This window comes from Eptatretus burgeri, chromosome 17 (genome assembly GCF_056783735.1).
Source record: "Eptatretus burgeri isolate ZD-2024b chromosome 17, Ebu_testis_v1, whole genome shotgun sequence".
Classification (NCBI taxonomy): domain Eukaryota; kingdom Metazoa; phylum Chordata; class Myxini; order Myxiniformes; family Myxinidae; genus Eptatretus; species Eptatretus burgeri.
Window position 1 is genome coordinate 21,205,206 of NC_140977.1, and position 20,571 is coordinate 21,225,776.

General features: G+C 43.3%; 1 protein-coding gene and 1 long non-coding RNA gene across 3 annotated transcripts in view; one reads left to right on the forward strand and one right to left on the reverse strand.

The window, feature by feature from the left end:
* Positions 1–20,571, reverse strand: part of LOC147009507 (follistatin-related protein 4-like) — a 172,673-nt gene that overhangs the window by 89,661 nt on the left and 62,441 nt on the right. Inside the window, exon 1 of one of the 2 annotated variants that reach the window (XM_085863418.1) lies at positions 526–759. The exons of the other annotated variant lie outside the window; for it this stretch is intronic. Coding sequence (XP_085719544.1) covers positions 526–568 — 43 coding nt within the window. The 5' untranslated portion in view covers positions 569–759. Of the gene's footprint in view, positions 1–525; positions 760–20,571 lie in introns of those variants that run through there. 2 annotated transcript variants of the gene reach the window in all.
* LOC147009508 (uncharacterized) overlaps positions 1–20,571 on the forward strand; it is a 38,098-nt gene that overhangs the window by 6,822 nt on the left and 10,705 nt on the right. The gene's annotated exons all lie outside the window — the stretch shown is intronic.

Here is a 20,571-nt window from a genome sequence, read left to right on the forward strand (position 1 = left end):
GCCCCCACACGCGCTCTCCCGGACGAGTCCACACATTGTGCAGTTGGGGGGGGGGGGATATCTACTCTCAAAGTGGAACCAACCAATTTGTATCCATATCAATAGGACATGCCACCTACCTTTTATTTTTTTTGTTTGTTTGGTTCTTCAAATTACATTCATATTATTGTTATGACTAGTACGTGGCCGTACGTGCAAAAAAAAAAGCCTTTCAAAACCGCGAGCCAGAAACAACAACCACACAGGCCGTTCCTTCGCTCTCACGTGCCCGTACGTGCAAAAACAAACAAACAAACAAACAAAAAAACATTTCAAACCGCGTGCCAGAAACAACCACACAGGCCGTTCCTTCGCTCTCACGTGCCCGTACGTGCGTGGCCGTACGTGAAAAAAACAAACAAAAAAAACATTTCAAACCGCGTGCCAGAAACAACCACACAGGCCGTTTCTTCGCTCTCGCGTTCTCGCGACAACCACACTTCCACACACAGAGTTAATTAAAATCCAAATTAAAATCAGGTTTACCTCCCTGTCTTTGCTTGCCATGACATTCGCTGCCATTGACCATTGCCACTCCGACGCCACGGTAACTGAGGAACCGATCCCCATCGTAACCGGCACGGCACGTGACGTCATCGTCGGCCAGCCACGCACCGGCCTACGCAGCAACGTGTCTTGTCATTGGTTTGGTAAATAAATGGCCATAACTTGGGAACCTCTTGTCCGATCAATATCAAACCTTGAAAAGGCACATTCTCAGGTCCCCAGCAATATACCTGGCAAGTTTCAATTAGATCGGACTGGTGGTTGTCGAGAAACAGCGGTCACAGACACACGGACACACACGGACACACACAGACACACACAGACACACACAGACACACACAGACGCACACACACACAGACACACAGACACACACACACACACACAGACACACACACACAGACACACACACACACACACACACACACACACACACACACACACACACACACACACACACACACACACACACACACACACACACACACACACACACACAGATTGCTGGAATTATAGATAGATTATTAAAACAACCAAATCACTCGAACAGATCAGCATAAACAGTATTTAAAACAGATGGTGGCTGCAATAATATTTGTGAAGTTTGTGTCGTCATGAGGCGGACTGCCTTCTCACACAAAGGGATTATTGTGCCTCACGTCCACATCGTGCACCAAGATATCACTGACCACAATTCACAAATCCAGTCTATTAGGGGGTTTAACACGTCGCTCTGATCGTGTGGTGCGAAAATCTTCATGTGAAGTCGCGGTTGTTGTTGGGATCTGCTGAAGCGGTGAAAGCCCAATCCGCTCCTCTGGTTGGGGGAAGACCCAGGCTCCAAGCTTGGACCTACTGGCAACGATTCAAAGTCAGGGACAACAACAGGAGCAGGCTCTGCTGTTTTTAGCAGATGACGTCTGTTTCTACGCAAAACACTACCTGTTGCTGACTGGACCATGTATGACCTGGACTTGCATGACTCGCAGTTACTCTGGCTCGATTCCACACCCCATTTCCCTTGATGCGAATACCATCATTTACTTCCAGTTTTCCCAAGGACTTGGTACTGCCATCGTAATAGTACTTTTGCTTTTCCTGCAGTTTCAATACTGTAGTTCTGTTCTGACACCCGTCACCACTTTCGGTTGCAACAGATGCGCAGCTGTAGGTGATCTCGAATTTAGCCCTCTACTGTTGTTCAGAATCTGAGCAGGAGAGGACTTCAGGCCAGTGATTGGAGTGTTACGGTACTCCAATGACGCAATATACGGATCGCCTGCTTTCCTTAGCAACTGCTTAATGGTCCCAATGGTCCTTTCACTCATGCCATGAGACTGAGGGTATCGGGGACTCGAAGTCACAATTCTAAATCCCCACGCTTTGGCGAACTGTTGTCGCTCCCAACCAGCAAACTGCATGTTATCTGCTATCAATTCCTCTGGAATACCATTTCACGCAAACAGAGATTTTAAGTGAGTAACGACAGTACTCCCAGTTTTATCTTTCAGCAGACATATTTCGGGAAATTTGGAAAAATAATCCACAACACGAAGGTAATTTTGGCCCCGAAACTCAAACAGATCTGCACCCAACTTTTGCCATGGACGCTTTGGAACTTCATGAGGCATGAGAGGCTCTTTTTGATTGCTCCTACGATATTGAGCACATTTACTACAACAGGCCACATTGTCTTCAATGTCCTTTGAGATTCCAGGCCAGTAAACTATTTCTCATGCCCATGACTCGGTCCTGTCTATTCCAAGGTGACTCTCATGGAGCTTAGTAAGGAATTCCATTCTCATTGTGGCCGGAATGATGAGTTTGTCACCTAGGAACAATAGTCCCTCAGTCTCATGAATTTGATCCCTCATGGTCCAGTAATGGTGAACTACCTCGGGTACATGTCGTTTTCAGGTGGGCCAACCGTATATTGCAAGTTTCTGAAGCTCCACAAGACAGTCATCCTCTGATGTGGAATGTTGCATTTCCAATAACTTTCCTATTGTGATGGGAAGAGTTTGGATGAAATGATGCACCATGACTTCCATGTCCACCACAAGGCCCTTGTCAATGGAATTATCCTGAATGTAAGGCACGTGACAATGCATCAGAAATATGCATTTGAGGGCCTGGTTTGTAGACAATGTCAACGGAGTACTTGAACAGTCTGAGAAGCATTCTCTGGTGTCAGGGTGAAGCTTTGCTGAAATTCTTCTTTCTGATCATCTCAAGTGGCTTATGGTCTGATTCAACGACCACAGCTTTACCATACACATACTGATTGAATTTTTCACATGCGAACACAATCGCCAAAAGTTCCTTTTCAATTTGAGCGTAATTTTGTTCTGCTTCAGTTAGTGCCCTGGAAGCGTAAGCTCCTGGGTGACCTCCTTGCATGAGGCAAGCACTGGGTGACCAAGCCCGCTTTTGAAGCATCGATTTGTATCACAACGGCAGACTGGACATCGAAGAACTTCAATGTGGGTGCGGTGATCAAAGCTTGTTTCACATGTTGATATGCATCGTCCTGCTCCTTGCACCAACCGATGCCACTCAATGTCTTTCTTCAGTGTTAGTCGTAGTGGGGCAGTACGCCCAGATAGGATGGCAATAAATTGGCCCAAATAATTCACCATTCCTAAGAATCGTTGCAAGTCTAGCTTGTTCTCAGGCTTAGGGTATTCGGTAATTGCTCTCACTTTTTCTGGGTCTGGCTTTAGCCCCCCAGCAAACACCACATTTCCCACATAGTTCACCTCACTCACGCGAAATTGAAACTTATGTTAAACTTACCATAGTTCTTTCTAGCACGCTGTAACACTTGCTCCAGAATGCGATCGTGGTCAGTGATATCTTTTGCCGCAATGATCAGGTCATCAAAAAACACTTCAACTCCATCTATGTCACCAAAAAATTGGCCATTTTTCTTCTGAAAGATTTCCGGGACAGAGCAGACCCGAAAATGACACGTATGGAATCTGTAACGGCCGAATGGCGTGTTAAATGTACACAACCATGAACTTTCATCATCCAACTTGATCTGCCAAAAGCCATCTTTCTAATCCAAAATGGAAAATACACATTTACCACTTCGTCTGGAAGCCATGTCCTCTGCTGTAGGTATTCTGTAGTGTGTTCATGTTTAACTGCTTTGTTCAAGTCTTTCAGATCTAAACAGAGATGCAGGGAACCATTCTTCTTTTAAACAATCACCAGACTGTTAACCCAGTCTGTAGGTTTATCCACCTTGGATACAATTCCCTCATTCTCCAGATTATTCAAGGTGTGTTTGAGTTTGTCACGTTGGCTCAGTGGTACTCTTCTTGGCAGGTGTATTACTGGTGAAGCACCAGCTTTCAATTCAATATGGTACTCACCCGGCATTTCTCTGAGCCCCTCAAACACATCATGAAATTCCTGCGACCATTTATCCTTGTCCAGACACGTCTCAGTTATAGTGTGAATTTTCCGAACGAGATCCAACTGTGTGCACGCCTTGAATCCAAGAATGGGTGGAGATGACACATTTGAGACATAAATCTCCAAGCTGTGTGTGACGTCATTGATTGAGCAATCAAGTCGGACCTTGCATTCCGGTGACACCTTGTGATTGCCATAGGAGGACAACACCACATTTGTTTGTTGTCGGTTCTTCTGCACCGGAAGTTGTCGAAAAATACTCTGAGGCAGCACATTGGCCTCTGCACCAGTATCAAGCTTGAAATTGATGACCATGCCATTCACATTGAGCCAAGCTTTCTCACAGGAGTGTACATTCACAGTCAGCTGACCAATGAGCAGTTCCCTTGAATCAGAGCCATCACTGTGGACACCTCCTTCGTCTCCTTGACATGTGACCGTCCGTAACGTGTGCATTTTCTTCTTGCGTTTTTTCCACATTTTGGAGAAATGATTTTTGCCTCCGCATGTATAACTATTTTGACGTAATGCCTCGGAGCACTTTGTACAGCGAAACAGCTGTGAGACACAATTTCCTGGCGAACTTTTCTTTCTCCGATCAGAAACAGCATGGATCGCCTTATCATCAGCTGCGATTCTCATTTCCTTCAGCTGGCACGCAGTTGCTTCACTAGCACGGCAACACGATGTTAGATCAACATTCTCACGAAGAACATGTGCTTGCAGCTTCGCATCGCCGATTCCAAACACCAAGCAATCACGGACCATAACATCTGTAGGTTCTTTGAACTCAAAGTCCGTCACAAACTGATTAATCGTTTCCCCCCTGCGAGCGCTTCCAGAATTTGTACCTCTCGAACAAGGTGTTTTTCCAGGGATTGCAGATGTGTGCAAGCTTCTTTAGGACATCTTCGAGTCCGTTGTTGTCTTCCCCGTCACCAAAATCAAAGGTGTTAACCACTTCCAATCCGTCCTCCCCAACACGATGGAGGAGAATCGCCACTTGGACATCTTCCGTCTTGCTGTCGAACCCCGTGGCCTTCAAGTAAAACTTGAATCGTTGTTCCGAGAGTTTCCAATTTTCCGCTATATTCCCTTCAAGACACAGGGTATCCGGAGATTAAAATTCCTCCATTCTGGATAATTTACTGCTGCCACCATGTACAGTAATATTCACTGACCAAAAGATTGCAGTTGTGGTGTGGCTTAGTGGTTCAGGAGGTGGCTTGGGATCCTTGTGGTACTGAGTTCGATCCGCGCTGGCCACTGAATTAGCATCAGCGGGGTTGACTCAGCCTGTCATACTTCCGAAGGTCGGTTGGCGTTGCTATTTATTACTAACAAAGTAAGTGCTTTTTCTGCCAAGGCAAAGTTCAAGATGTTTTGCACGAATGCCGGTCAGGAAATATTGGTACTCTGATACATGATATAGTGCAACACTCCAACAACCCAGAGTGAAAAGTGAACGATGCTAATGTCATATCTGACAATGATGCACTGTCACAGGACATTGTGGATCACAAGCAGTGTATAACTGAACAGTGGCAACTTCTGAAGCGTGAGCTCGAGTGTGCTGGAGACAGTCTCCCCTCCGCAAATACCCCTACCGGTGGCAATACTGATGATAGTGAAACAACTGTTCACTATATAGCAGCCGAAATCGAGTTCTTTGCAGAAATACAGGAGCGTATCGAACAAGGTGAAATCATACCCATCGATGAAGCAGAAAAGGACTATGTATCGAAGATGAAACAACACAATATTGAATATTGGTCAAGATTTTCAAATTCCCAAACAGCACGGAGATGGTTGCGACAGAAAAATCGAGAAGAATGTCAAGCTCGTTCAGTTCACACTATTGCCAAATAAGTCTACGCTGATACATTCCAAAGCCAAACGAAACGCAGCAGTCGGAGAAGCAGTACACAGACCTGACCCGCATGATAACATGAAGAAGATCTTCGAAGCTTCCATGGTGCTACGTAAATCGATTGAGCAGGTAAAAAAGGACCCATGGGTTTCCCATGGAACGCTGGAAAACTCAGCAGAAGATGTAGTTCCACATGAACTACATAGCATGATTCTATGGATCTTGAAGGGCATGTACACAGTAAAAACTGAAGCCCAAACACATGATTTGAATCAGTCAGCAACGGTCATCTCTCAGCAAATACTGCAAGCACATAAATCAAATCGTCAAAGGTGTCGAGAAGCTACTTCCGACTCAAGGATGTATCACTGACCATATATTGCACGCACACCTACAAGCCAACATATGGTTGCAAGACTTAGTAGCTGTACCAATTCTACTGGATCCTGTTACTCTGGGATGGCGACAACTGGAGGACGGCCACTATGTCCTAGTTGTCTCAAAAGTTCCAGCAGCACCGGAGGCCGTGGTGGAACTTGTGAAGTGTTCCTGTGTCGCCAGTAAGTGCAGTGGGCGGTGCTCTCGTAAGGCACATAATCTATACTAGCCTGTACAGAGCTCTGCAAGTGTGAAGGAGCTGAGGACACATGCAACAATGTCGCAATTGATGAGAATTCAAGCGATGACGAGGAAAATGAGGACTTGGATGACTAAATAATTATATATGCCGAAGCATCTTTTTGTTTTGTATTTGCACATCCATTCAAATTGTATGTTCTCAGTACTACAGAACGTCCTTTTTGTGCATATTTGGCTGTCATCTTTTGGGGGGTTCGTAAATAATGCCTAACTGGGTTAAATTTAGCTGAACAGATATTTTTTATTATCTCTGAATGTGCTATAATGGGTAAAATATGGCGATTTCTCAAATTTTGGATTTTGGTCACTGCTTATGAAGAAAAAAAATTGGAAACAGCTGTTTTTGTGTTCACTGTAAACACAGGAAGTGAAAAATTACAAGTTTCCAGATTCTATATGAAAAGTTGACCAAATTACACAATGACATACACTACATACTCTGTGCAGAGCGTTGGTGCTGCCTCAGCAGTCTTCTTGGCTATTGGACACAATCCTGGACGGGTCGCCACTCCAACACAGCATACCAGCATGCTGGCGTTCATTGTGCCGACCTCGGAAGGATGACAGACAGTCAACCCCACCTGGTATTAATTCAACAGCTGAGCAAGCCTGGTGTTGGCTTAGTGGTTCTGGTGGCAGCTTGGGATCCTAGGGTCCTGAGTTCAAGCCCCGTTGGCCGCTGAATTAATATACACCAGGAGGTTGACTCAGCCTGTCATCCTTCCGAGGTCGGCAAAATGAGTACCAGTGTACTGGTAAGGGGGACACTGCATCAGCGGCATAGCCGCGTCCCAACCAATGATGCAACCAGCAGCCACAGGCTGCACTCGATCGGGAGAACAGCTGAGCGGGATTTGAACTCAGGACCCGAGGATCCAAAGCCCGCTACCCTAACCATTAAGCCAACAGCAAGCCGTCATAATCAATACCCACCTGCTGGAGACCGCCCGAACAGGTTGAATCTGTGTAGGTGGACGAGTAAGTACAGAAATCAGGATTGGCAACCAACGTTGAAATCCAAAAATGGCCAACTATGTGACTCTCCTACATTTGGCAGGAGCATGCAATCATCTCTCACCGGTTTCATTACCCCCCGGGCCCGAGCAGTGACAAGGATTTCATAATTGTGCACTCGAATTGCAAAATCCTCGCTCCTCGCTTCAAGGTGGTTGTGTGGGCAAGAACACTTACGTTGTGATCGCAAGAATGGCCCGAGGGCTTCACTTGAACTCGAACGTCTGTAACTATAGAATGGAGAGAGAGAGAGAAGAGAGAAGAGAGAAGAGAGAAGAGAGAAGAGAGAAGAGAGAAGAGAGAAGAGAGAAGAGAGAAGAGAGAAGAGAGAAGAGAGAGAGAGAGAGAGAGAGAGAGAGAGAGAGAGAGAGAGAGAGAGAGAGAGAGAGAGAGAGAGAGAGAGAGAGAGAGAGAGAGAGAGAGAGAGAGAGAGAGAGAGAGAGAGAGAGAAGAGAGAAGAGAGAAGAGAGAAGAGAGAAGAGAGAAAGAGAGAGAGAGAGAGAGAGAGAGAGAGAGAGAGAGAGAGAGAATACCTCCGGCCAGGCTGGACAGTTCACGTTTTGTATCCACCGTATCCAAGTTTTGTATCCAAGTGCAAGAGTGAAAATTGCGTGTTTAGGTTAATTAAAACACCCCTTTAGAAGATAATTAACGGTCTTATTTAATTATATCCTTCATCAGGCGATCCTCAGCTACCTCACTCTCTGGGGTCGTAAGGTGTATCCGAGGTAACCTCGCTGGGGTAGGAAGCCACCATGTTTTTTGGCCTGCTCAACAATGCATCACTTTTGTAAGTACTACAGTTTTCAAATTAGGAGCATGGAGCGATCTGCATTATATCATACGATTTTCCACGATCTACTCTTACGGACTAATTAAAGTATATAATCGAAATATTACTTTGGTTTTGAGGATCGGATGTCGTCCAGACTAATTAAGTGTCATAACCTGGAGTAAAATCTGATAATTTAAAGAAAGAAACGAGTCTTGTACCTAAGCCGATATGCCTCTTTACTTTAAGCAAGCAAGGCTATTTCCCTCCTTCCCGATACATACACAAGAAAATCTGAAATTTCCAAAGCATTATACTTGTCTTTTTGTATTGTTTGGGGAATTATATTGAGTGAACAAAAAAATTTAGGAACGTGTCAAAATTAACCAGCTTCATTGAGCTGTGTGATTTAATGCATTCACTGCCTGACATCATGCCCTGTCCCCCAGAGGGACTGCCTATCCACAGCATCTGCCAGATCTGTGTCTATATTTTCGGAGGTTTTGCGATGTGCTCAACAGGGAATCAAAGCAAATCTGGTGAAAAAGGGACGTTTTAAAACAAAGTTATAATATTTGCATGAACTCCAAACCGATGTACCACATGACACGTACACAGACGAGCAGGCAACATGGCGGATTTTCTGCAATGTGTATTTCATGGGCAATTGAACTTTGCGATGTCTCCAGGGTTCTGCATAAAACAGCAACTCATTTATGGATAAAGTCATTAATTATTTGAACACATTTATTTTATTTCATTAACTGCTGCGTGTGCAGTGAAGACTGGCTTTAAAGTTAAAGGGTTCCTATATGGTATGCAGCAACAGCCTGGTCAGCCATTCCTTGTCAACCATTTAATTGGAGTGCTTCCATGAGTGCTTAAGCAACTTGCCGAGCACCCATCAATAGAGGCACTGCACTACATAAATCTGAGTGAATCGTTCACTGACTGCGGACGCTTTTGCCGCACCATGTCATTCAGAGCAAGTGGTTCGTGCTCTGTCTCCCTAAGCGAGTGTTCGTGCTCCATCACCCTGAGCGAGTGGTTTGTGCTCCCTCACCGTGAGTGAGTGGTTGATGCTCCATCACTCTGAGTGAGTGGTTTGTGCTCCGTCGTTGTAAGCAAGTGGTTCGTGCTCCATCATCCTGAGCTAGTGGTTCATACTCCGTCATCCTTTGTGAGTGGTTCATGCTCCATCATCCTGAGCGAGTGGTTCATGCTCCATCATCCTGAGCGAGTGGTCCATGCTCCGTCATCCTTTGTGAGTGGTTCATGCTCCATCATCCTGAGCGAGTGGTTCATGCTCCATCATCCTGAGTGTGTGGTTCATGCTCCATCATCCTGTGCGAGTGGTTCATGCTTCGTCATCCTGAGTGAGTGGTTCATGCTCCGTCATCCTGTGTGAGTGGTTCATGCTCCGGCATCCTGAGTGAGTGGTTTGTGCTCCATCATCCTGAGCGAGTGGTTCATGCCCCGTCATCCTGTGCGAGTGGTTCATGCTCTGGCATCCTGAGTGAGTGGTTCGTGCTCCATCATCCTGAGTGAGTGGTTCATGCTCCATCATCCTGTAGCAAGTAGTTCCTGCTCCGTCATCCTGTGTGAGTGGTTCATGCTTCGTCATCCTGAGTGAGTGGTTCATACTGCATCATTCTGTGCGAGTGGTTCATGCTCCATCATCCTGTAGCAAGTGGTTCGTGCTCCGTCATCCTGAGCGAGTGGTTCATACTTCGTCACCATGAGTGAGTGGTTCATGCTTCGTCATCCTGAGTGAGTGGTTCGTGCTACTTCATCCTAAGTGAGTGGTTCGTGCTCCGTCATCCTGAGCGAGTGGTTTGTGCTCCTTCATCCAAAGTGAGTGGTTCCTGCTCCGTCACCCTGAGCGAGTGGTTCATGCTCCGTCATTTATTGTGAACGAGTTTGAAATAACACTTGATTTCCGAGTTGTTTGCTGTATTAACGTGTTTTCTCAACGACTGAGCCAAATTTTTTGCACCCGTTACACGCAGCTGTTTATAAAGAATAATGTTTGTGAAACGTCTCTGTAAATGCAACGTTGTTTTTCGGTGAAAGCTACTCAAGGTTTGGGGCTATATAAAGTATGTACTGTAGTCGGTATTCACATTAACTCCAACTTCCGATTCCCGAAAAATTGCCGATATCAGCCAAGCACGTGTGTGTGTGTGTGTGTGTGTGTGTGTGTGTGTGTGTGTGTGTGTGTGTGTGTGTGTGTGTGTGTGGTGTGTGTGTGTGTGTGTGTGTGTGTGTGTGTGTGTGTGTGTGTGTGTGTGTGTGTGTGTGTGTGTGGTGTGTGTGTGTGTGTGTTGTTCATAAAGCATCACATATTCTCTCTGCCAAATCACCAACTTCCACTTTCTCTGGATTTCTGTCTTTGTCCCATCCTTGCTCTACTCCCTCCAAATACAGTGCAGCACACTCTTCCCACACCTCTCTCACTCTCTGTCTGTCTCAGTCTCTGGACATATCTGGATGGTGGTTATGTCTGGATGGTGTTTGTCTCTGGACGTGTCTGGGCAGTGTTTGTCTCCAGATGTGTCCAGGCGGTGTTTATGTCCAGACGAGAGTTTGTCTCCAGATGTGTCTGAGCAATGTTTGTCTCCAGCCAACTTGGCTCCAGACGTGTCCGGGTGGAGTTTGTCTCCAGATGTGTCTGAGCAGTGTTTGTCTCCAGCCAACTTGGCTCCAGACGTGTCCAGGTGGAGTTTGTCTCTGGACATGTCCGGGCAGTGTTCATGTCTGGACGGGATTTTGTCTCCGGACTGGAGTTTGTTTGTCTCTGTACTTGTCTGGACACGAGTTGTCTCCAGATGGGAGTTTGTCTCCAGATGCATCCAGATGAGAGTTTGTCATCGGATGTGTCTGAGCAGTGTTTGTGTCCGAACGGCTTGGCTCTGGATGAGTCTTGCGGGTTTTGCCTCCAGACGTGTCTGGGCAGTGTTTGTCTCCGGGCCGTGTTTTTCATATGTCTGGTAGAAAATGGATTTCAGACCTTATTTTGTTTCCACCTTCACTGTTAATTCCATGCAGAATCATTTTGATTAAGCAGTCTGAATTGTAATGAACACTTAACTGCACGTCTGCCTTCGATTCTTCTCACCTCACACTGTCTTCAATTCCCCACCCCTCCTTGCTCCCCCTCCCTCCTCGCTCCTTTCCCCTCCACCTCTCCACCCTCCCTGCCCTCTCTCCCCCACCCTCTGCCCCTCTTCCCCTGCTTTTTCTCCTTGCCCCCTTTAGTATTCCCGTCAGTAAAGCGACAGGTGGTATTTCCCAGTAAATGATAAAGAAACACTCACCCACATCTCTCACCTGTAAATGGATGGAATAACCAAATTATCTCTCACCTGTACCACATTAACACAATTAATAAAACCTCGGTGGCTCGGATAATATAAAAAAAAATCGACTCTTTCCATGCAATTCTAGCCGAAGAAGCTGCGTAAAGCAACCAAGAAAGGCTACCAAGGTAAGCCCTTTGCTGTTTAAAACCCTTCCCAGAGTTCCTCCACAGCTGTAAAGACGTTGACAAATGGTACACATGAGAATCCCAATGCTACACACCCACTCAGCTGCCGGAATGGTTTCATTGCTTGTTGATAAATCATCAGCGAAAAACACAGACAGAAATGTATGGGAGCCTCGTTGGCATGCATTTTGTCAATGTCTTTACATACAGTACAAATATATATATATATATATATATATATATATATATAAATAAATAAATATATAAATAAATATATATAAATAAATAAATAAATCCAAATATATATATATATATATACATATATATATATATATATATATATATATATATATATATATATATATATATATATATATATATATAAATAAATATATATAAATAAATATATATATATATATATATATATATATATATATATATAAATAAATATATATAAAAATAAATATATATATAAATAAATATATATATATAAATAAATAAATACATATATATATATAAATATATATAAATAAATACATATATATATATATATATATAAATAAATACATATATAAATAAATATATATATAAATAAATAAATATATAAATAAATATATATAAATAAATAAATAAATCCAAATATATATATATATATATATACATATAGTAGTTACATTATAAACTGAGATTATATATAGTATTTATTTTTGTTAAAAATGAAACAACTGACAGTGATCGACCTTGCCAGTAAGCTGACCTATGCTCACTGTAGTTCTGTAAGCTGCCAAGCTAGATTAATTGGATGTGCTATTCCACATGACACAGTTTTGACCGCAAATTATTTTTCTCTTGTACGTTTCCTTTATTGAATGAGCGATGGCCATAGCTTGGCAAGACTGGTCTCCCGGTGGTGTCAGGAATTGAGAGCAGATGATCAAGGATTTGTCTCAAACCCCACAGGTAGAAATGAGCCACAGACCTCAGTGTGTGCTTTTGAAGTACGTTTTGCTTAAACTCAGCAAGCACAAACCAGCGTCGTACAAATGGTGGCAGGGGTAAAGTGGAAGAGCGTTCGTCCTTGTATGCAGGGTAATAAACCTGCTCCATCAGGCAAGGAATTGCATTATTACCAAAAATAAAAAAAATAATAAATAAAGGTGGAAGCTGAGAAAGCAAAAGCACCAAAGTAGCCGAATCAACAAAATTTGAATATAAACAAGCCAAGAATGTCACTGCATTGCTTCCAATGCATTCATTGCTGTAAAGTCTCGGCGAAATTACCCAGCACTAATCAAATTGCCCTATTATGCACTTGTCATATTAAATAATTACCTTAATTATCAAATTATCTTAATATATGCCAACGTGGACAAATATATTTTACCCTTGGCTGATCTTACCTTTAATTATTACCTCGATCACCGATTGTCTGTCTGTGAGCGATTGCCTGTAGGGTGGTCGCGAGACTACCGTTATTCTCAGGTTTTCCGTCTGTCTGTTTGTATGTAATGGACAGCTCTGGAGGCCAGAGGAGTCAACCGGTTTTGATGAAACTTGACAGGTAGGTTCATACCAGCATCTAGTTGTATGCTTTTGAGCACCGTTGCTATGGACGCCACCGTTGCCTATCAACGGGACTTTGAAATTTTTGAAAAAAATCCGAAAAATATTTACATATATATCTATATTTTTTCGAAAATAAAAAATCGGCTTCCGCGCTTTTATGCGCACTATAATCAACCTCTTTGGCAAAAAGTTTCAGCCCGATCCGTCAAAAACTATATGACAAGTATGTAATTATATTACTATATGCTTTCACCACAACGTTCGCGTTGGGATTCCCTAACATAGGGTTAGGGAATCGAACACAAATGATGAATGGACAGTTGCTCGTCATGTTCCTATATGGAACAACAAACGCAAAAATGCCATCTGATGTGTTCTCTTATCTACATATTTCAAATTTGCCTTAGTCTAGCGACCACCCATGTCACCTACCAGCCTGTCGTCTGTATTTTTTTCTGTCTGTGAGCAGGATATCTCAAAAAGTTGGGGACGGATTCGGACAAAACTTGGTGGACAGCTTGGGTGTGTGACAAGGACGAACTGATTCGATTTTGGATAAGATCCTTATCTGGAAACTGAAATTTTAAAAATGATTCTTCAACATTGAGTGATGGGGCTTAAACAGACGTATAACACGATTTTTAAGAAAGTTATGGACGGATTCTGCCGAAACTTGGTGAATGAGTTGGATAGATGACAAGAACAAGTCCATGAGATTTTAGTTTCGGTCGGGATGCAGATCTGGCCTATCAGTGGGATACAAAACGTAAACTATTCATCTGCTCTACCGAATGCCGTCCCGAGTTGAATTTGTAAACAAGGTGAGTATTTTAGATTTACAAGAGTGAGAACGTTAAATTGCCAAGGGTGTTCCTGTTGGGAGGAAAATTTCGAGGGAGGTGTTGATAGATGAAAAATCATATTGTCGAACAAGGTGCACTTTAAAATGTCTTCTTTTTTTTTGTCGAACAAGGTACATTTCAAAAAAAATGTCTTTGAAATATTAGTTCCACGTTACATGTGGGTATTTTTTTGATAGGCAGACATGGGAGTGATAACCAGAGCCAATTCAAAGCAATACTTAGCTTATGGGTCATGTGGCTGAATGATCTCACTTCAGCAAAAGCAATATCTGAGAACCGACTTAGATGAATGCGTTCGGGGATCCCAACGCCAACAATATCACCACCGCTAACAGGAATGGTCAGAAAATTCCCCATGTTGAAAGGGACACAAGAAAAATCACATTGATCTCAGGTTCATAAAAAAGCTTGTGGATAAATCTTATGCAGGACAGACATATAGACATCATTGTACTTCAATGCGAATTACAAGGATACGAGCAAAGGATCCGTCCCTCCAGAAGGGAGAATTCCGCCAGCAATGACGTACCGTGGAACCCCGACATTCGAGGATTCGACATTCATGGACCCTGCATATTCACGTTGTTTTCGTTTTTTACACTTCAGGACTGGTCTCTGATATCCAGTGCCACTTATACTAATTCAGCCTGGGGATTCTTCCACAGAAACCTGCTCTCTCTCTCTCTCTCTCTCTCTCTCTCTCTCTCTCTCTCTCTCTCTCTCTCTCTCTCTCTCTCTCTCTCTCTCTCTCTCTCTGTCTCTCTCTGTCTGTCTGTCTCTGTCTCTCTCTCTCTCTCTGTCTCTCTCTCTCTCTCTCTCTCTCTCTCTCTCTCTCTCTCTCTCTCTCTCTCTCTCTCTCTCTCTCTCTCTCTCTCTGTCTCTCTCTCTCTCTCTCTCTCTCTCTCTCTCTCTCTCTCTCTCTCTCTCTCTCTCTCTCTCTCTCTCTCTCTCTCTCTCTCTCTCTCTCTCTCTCTCTCTCTCTCTCTCTCTCTCTCTCTCTCTCTCTCTCTCTCTCTCTCTCTCTCTCTCTCTCTCTCTCTCTCTCTCTCTCTCTCTCTCTCTCTCTCTCTCTCTCTCTCTCTCCATCTCTCTCTCCCTCTCCATCTCTCTCTCCCTTATGCACAGATTCATCCCATCTGGTCTTCAGTTATCTTACCCAACCTCCCACTCTTGGTACTCTGAATCCTGTGGTGAGCCAGTTATTTTAAAACAACTTGCATTCTCCTTCTGGATGGAAAAATCCAACTAAAGGCAACCTCAGATCATTCCACAAAGCTTGCAACAAGTGTGTGTCTACTCTCAGGAGAGCCAGAAAAGAACATCTGTCCAATCTTAAGAATGATCTTTCAAACTTGTCTTCCCTCCTCTAAAACATGGTGGTGTCTTGTCAAGTGTGTCTCTGGAGTATGCTCCCCTTCCACCACTTCCCTCACTTCAAATGGCACTACAGCCAACTCCGTTCGTGAGAAGGCCAAATGCCTCAATTCTGTGTTTACTTCAAAATCTTGTGTGCCTAATCTCTCTATCTCTCTCTGTACCCACCCTTCCAAGTCGTACCTAACTGCTCCTGAATTCTATCTTTTGCACCTGAAAAGGGGGAAATTTCTGGCAACCCTCGACTCTGACTCTCCAACCGGCCGGATGGATTCAGCTCACGTGTCCTAAAAATGATCTCTGCTACTCTTGCACTTCCTCTCTCTGCCCTTTTCACCCTGTCATTAACCATAGGTCATCTTCAATCTGCTTGGAAATCAGCCAACATCACAGCATTACATAAAAAAGGTACAAAAACGGATCCCCTTAACTTCAGACCAATTAGCTGACTTCCAATCATCAGCAAGGTCATGGAATCCATCATTACAGTTGACATAAAATCATTCCTTTTCTCTGACAGCCACACCTCAGATCATCAATTCTGATTCAGACCTGGTCACTCTACCTTGGACATTTTACTTCTACTCTCCAAACAATGGATGAAGGCCCTCAATATCAGACATGAGATCAGGGACATCTCTCTGGACACATCTTGAGCTCTTGATACAGTCTGGCATCCTGCCCTGCTCTCCAAATTACTGCCTATGGATTCCAAGGTCAACTCCACTCTTGGATCACTGATGCCCTCTGCTCTCGTAACCAACCTGCGGCTCTCAGCTGAACCCTTTCATATTCTTTATCTCTTTGCTGGTGACTCCACTCTCTGCCGTGACATCCCAGATCCTTCTGACAGACAGGCAGCAACTTCCTCCCTCTCTTCAGACCTTGACAAAAATCACAAACTGGTCAAACACTTGGAATATATTTTTAATCCTGAGAAGTCTCTGTCTCTGTCTCTGTCTCTGTCTCTGTCTCTGTCTCTGTCTCTGTCTCTGTCTCTGTCTCTGTCTCTGTCTCTGTCTCTGTCTCTCTCTCTCTCTCTCTCTCTCTCTCTCTCTCTCTCTCTCTCTCTCTCTCTCTCTCTCTCTCTCTCTCTCAGGACCGTACTGCAAATCCTGCTATCTACTTTCTCACCAACCCTCTCGAAGAGGTATAGTCACTAAAACTTTTGGGTCTCACTTTCAGCCATGATCTCTCTTGGGCAAACCACATTTGAAAATTGGCCTCCAAAGCCAGACACCAACCGAGCATCCTCCACGTGGTGGAAGTTTACAAAATGGCTACGGTTTATCATACCATTTGAATTGGTGGAAGGGAAGCATACTCCAGAGACAGATTTGAGAAGGTGCCACCATGTATTAGAGGAGGGAAACAAGTTTGAAAGATCATTCAAGAGAGTGGACAGATGTTGTTTTCTGGCTTTCCTGAGAGTAGACACACACTTCTTGTAAGCTTTGTGGAATGTCCTGAGGTTGCCTTCAATTGGATTTGCCTTCCAGGAGGAAAATGCAAGTTGCATTAAAGTAACTGCCTCACTACAGGATTCAGAGGACCAAGAGCGGGAGGTTGGGGGTAGGATAACTGAAGATGAGATGGGATGAATCTGTGCATGAGAGAGAGTGAGAGAGAAAGAGAGAAAGAGAGAAAGAGAGAAAGAAAAAGAGAAAGAGAGAGAGAGAGAGAAAGAAAAAGAAAAAGAGAAAAAGAGAAAGAGAGAAAAAGAAAAAGAGAAAAAGAGAAAGAGAGAGAAAGAAAAAGAGAGAAAAGAAAAAGAAAAAGAGAGAAAAAGAAAAAGAGAGAAAGAGAGAAAGAGAGAAAGAGAGAAAGAGAGAAAGAGAGAAAGAAAGAGAAAGAGAGAAAGAGAGAAAGAGAGAGAGAGAGAGAGAGAGAGAGAGAGAGAGAGAGAGAGAGAGAGAGAGAGAGAGAGAGAGAGAGAGAGAGAGAGAGAGAGAGAGAAAGAGAGAAAGAGAGAAAGAGAGAAAGAGAGAAAGAGAGAAAGAGAGAGAGAGAAAGAAAAAGAGAAAAAGAGAAAGAGAGAAAAAGAAAAAGAGAAAAAGAGAAAGAGAGAGAAAGAAAAAGAAAAAGAGAGAAAAAGAAAAAGAGAGAAAGAGAGAAAGAGAGAAAGAGAGAAAGAGAGAAAGAGAGAAAGAGAGAAAGAGAGAAAGAGAGAAAGAGAGAGAGAGAGAGAGAGAGAGAGAGAGAGAGAGAGAGAGAGAGTTAGAGAGAGAGAGAGAGAGAGAGAGAGAGAGAGAGACAGAGAGAGAGAGAGAGAGAGAAAGAAAGAGAGAAAGAGAGAAAGAGAGAAAGAGAGAAAGAGAGAAAGAGAGAAAGAGAGAAAGAGAGAAAGAGAGAATTTTTTCAATTTTTGCAATTTTTGCAATTTTTTCAAAATTTGCAATTTTTTCATGGTGCCAGCGTATACTCGCCTACTCTTCACAAAGGACACCGTGGGATCTTTAAGATCCACTGACGAATACCACCAGACAGGACACGCAGTTAAACATCCGTCCAAGGGACAGCACACACATTGATGAATCACCCTGCTTGTGAAACAGCAGGATGACAGTTTATAGCTGGACCGAGATTCAAACCCAAGCTAGACGGCTCAGAAGCGAGTGTACATACCTCAAGGCCATCCTGCCAGTTCACCATACATATTTACCGATAGAGATATTTGGGGTCTTACCCTTACCCGCTCAACCCTAAACCCCCAAAACTATGAAAAAAAAAAAAAAGAAGTCTGCTCCAATGAATGCACAGACAATTTCATTATTTGTTTGAGACAGTTTCAGCGAGATGGTAAAACTCTAAGTGAAAGCGACAAAACACGAATAAAGTTTATATGACTGCGGTGACACCAGTGACAGCAACCATGATTCAACGCTTTGTCTTAAACGTTTCCTTTCCTTCTTTAATATCCTCGGAGAGATTGGCCACAAAGAATATATACATTGCGGGGAAGTGTGCCTTGCTACTAGAAGCTGTACCTTCGCAGGTGATAGGTGCAGTTCAGTGTGATAGTGACTGTGTGGGTTACGAGTGATTTATAGAAGTGGTGGTCATGTACCGTGGCTGCTTCACCTGCATTTCCATCTCCTGAAAAGCAATCCTTCCAGATATTCCCTAACCACCCCTCACCTGCTTCCCTTTTTCACCTCTCCTGCAAGGGCTCCACGAAGGCTGACAAAAATCTATGATAATGATGTCGGATCTTTGAAGTTTCGTTTTCAGACAATTTTGAAATGGTTGGGGTTTTTCCAAGCACGCATTGCGAATATGGAGCTGGAAGTACAGCGTTGAGGTACGCACACTGACCACTGAGCTGTCTACCCTGGGTTTGAACCTCAGCACAGATCTAAACTGTCATCTTGGTGTTTCGCTTGCAGGGCGAGGGGTCAACGCGTGCACCGTCCGTCGGATGGCATCAGTTGGTGGACGTTAATGACCTCACAGTGCCCTTCGCGAACAGTGGGCGAGTGAGCACCTGCGCCCCAGACAGATTACAAATTCCTGCCACGACTGATCCAAACCCGAAACAAATTCAAAACCCAAATGGCAAATCAACTAGCATAACCCTAACCCTTTCGCTCTGCGAAGAGTATGGTACATTGACGATGACGATGATTGCGAATATGACGTCATGAGTTTTCACGTTATTGATGAGGTTCATAATTCCCTGACAAATAAGTTGAATAATTATTTGGGCATATTTGGTCATAAAATACGCTTCTAATGTACACTTTGTACGTTGCTACAACTTGATAGTAATCACTGATATATCATTTGACACAACGTATAAGCTTCCCAAAGAACTCCCAAATCATCATGGGGTTTAATATCCTTTATGATCCTTTGGAAGTTCTTTAAATGTTCGGAGAATGTTCCTTTTACCTCCACCACGGAAGGTGAAGGAGGTTATGTTTTCACCTCTGTTTGTTTGTTACTTGCAAAATCGAAGAATGTGGTCAGTCGATCTTGTGATTCTGCCTGTCTGTCAGTTTGTCTGTTTGTCTGTCTGTCTATCTGTGTATCTGTTTGTCTGTCTGTCTGTCCGTTTGTTTGTCCATCTGTTTGTCTGTCTGTCTATCTGTCTGTCTATCTGTATATCTGTTTGTCCATATGTTTGTCCGTCTGTTTGTCTGTCTGTCTATCTTTATATCTGTTAGTCTGTCTGTCTGTCCGTTTGTTTGTTCATCTGTTTCTCTGTTTGTCTGTCTGTCTGTCTGTCTGTCTGTTTATCGCCTGCAGGTCACAATTTTAAATCGATCTTCACGAAACTTCACCACATGGTAGAGTTTGTCGTAAGGAAGAAGCACATTGTTTTTGAGGTCAAAAGGTCAACATAGGCCAAAGGTCAACAACTTAGGAGAGATTTCTAAAATCCTCAATTTTCATCCAATTAACTTGAAATTTGAAGAGGATATACATTTCATGTCAATGAATTCAATCAGACAATTATTTTTGAGGTCAACATCGACCAAAAGGTCAATATAGGCCCAAGATCAACAACTAAAGTGGTGTTTCCAAAATCCTCATTTTTCATCCGATTGACTTGAAATTTGAAGAGGATTTATATTTCAGGTCACTGAATTCAACGACCATGTCAACATATAAATAGGCCATATTGGAGGTCCATATAGGCTAAAAGGTCAACATAGGCCGAATTTCTAAAATTGTCAATTTTCATCTGATTCACTTGAAATTTGAAGAGGATTTGCATATTTGGTCATTGAATACAACCACCAATTAGTTTTGAGGTCAAATTTGTTTTAAGATTTTGCAAGTGTCGAGTTCTGCACGACACGTTCTTCTTGTGATTCTGTCCGCTTGTCTGTCTGTCTGTCAATCGCCTACAGGTCACAATTCTAAACATATCGTCATGAAACTTTTCCAAGTTGTAGAGGTATTCTCGACTGAGAAGTCCATTGATTTTGAGGTCAAAGGTCATCTTGAGGTTCACATTTTAAAATCATCATTTCTCATCCAATTGACTTGAAAATTAAACAGCAATTGCATATT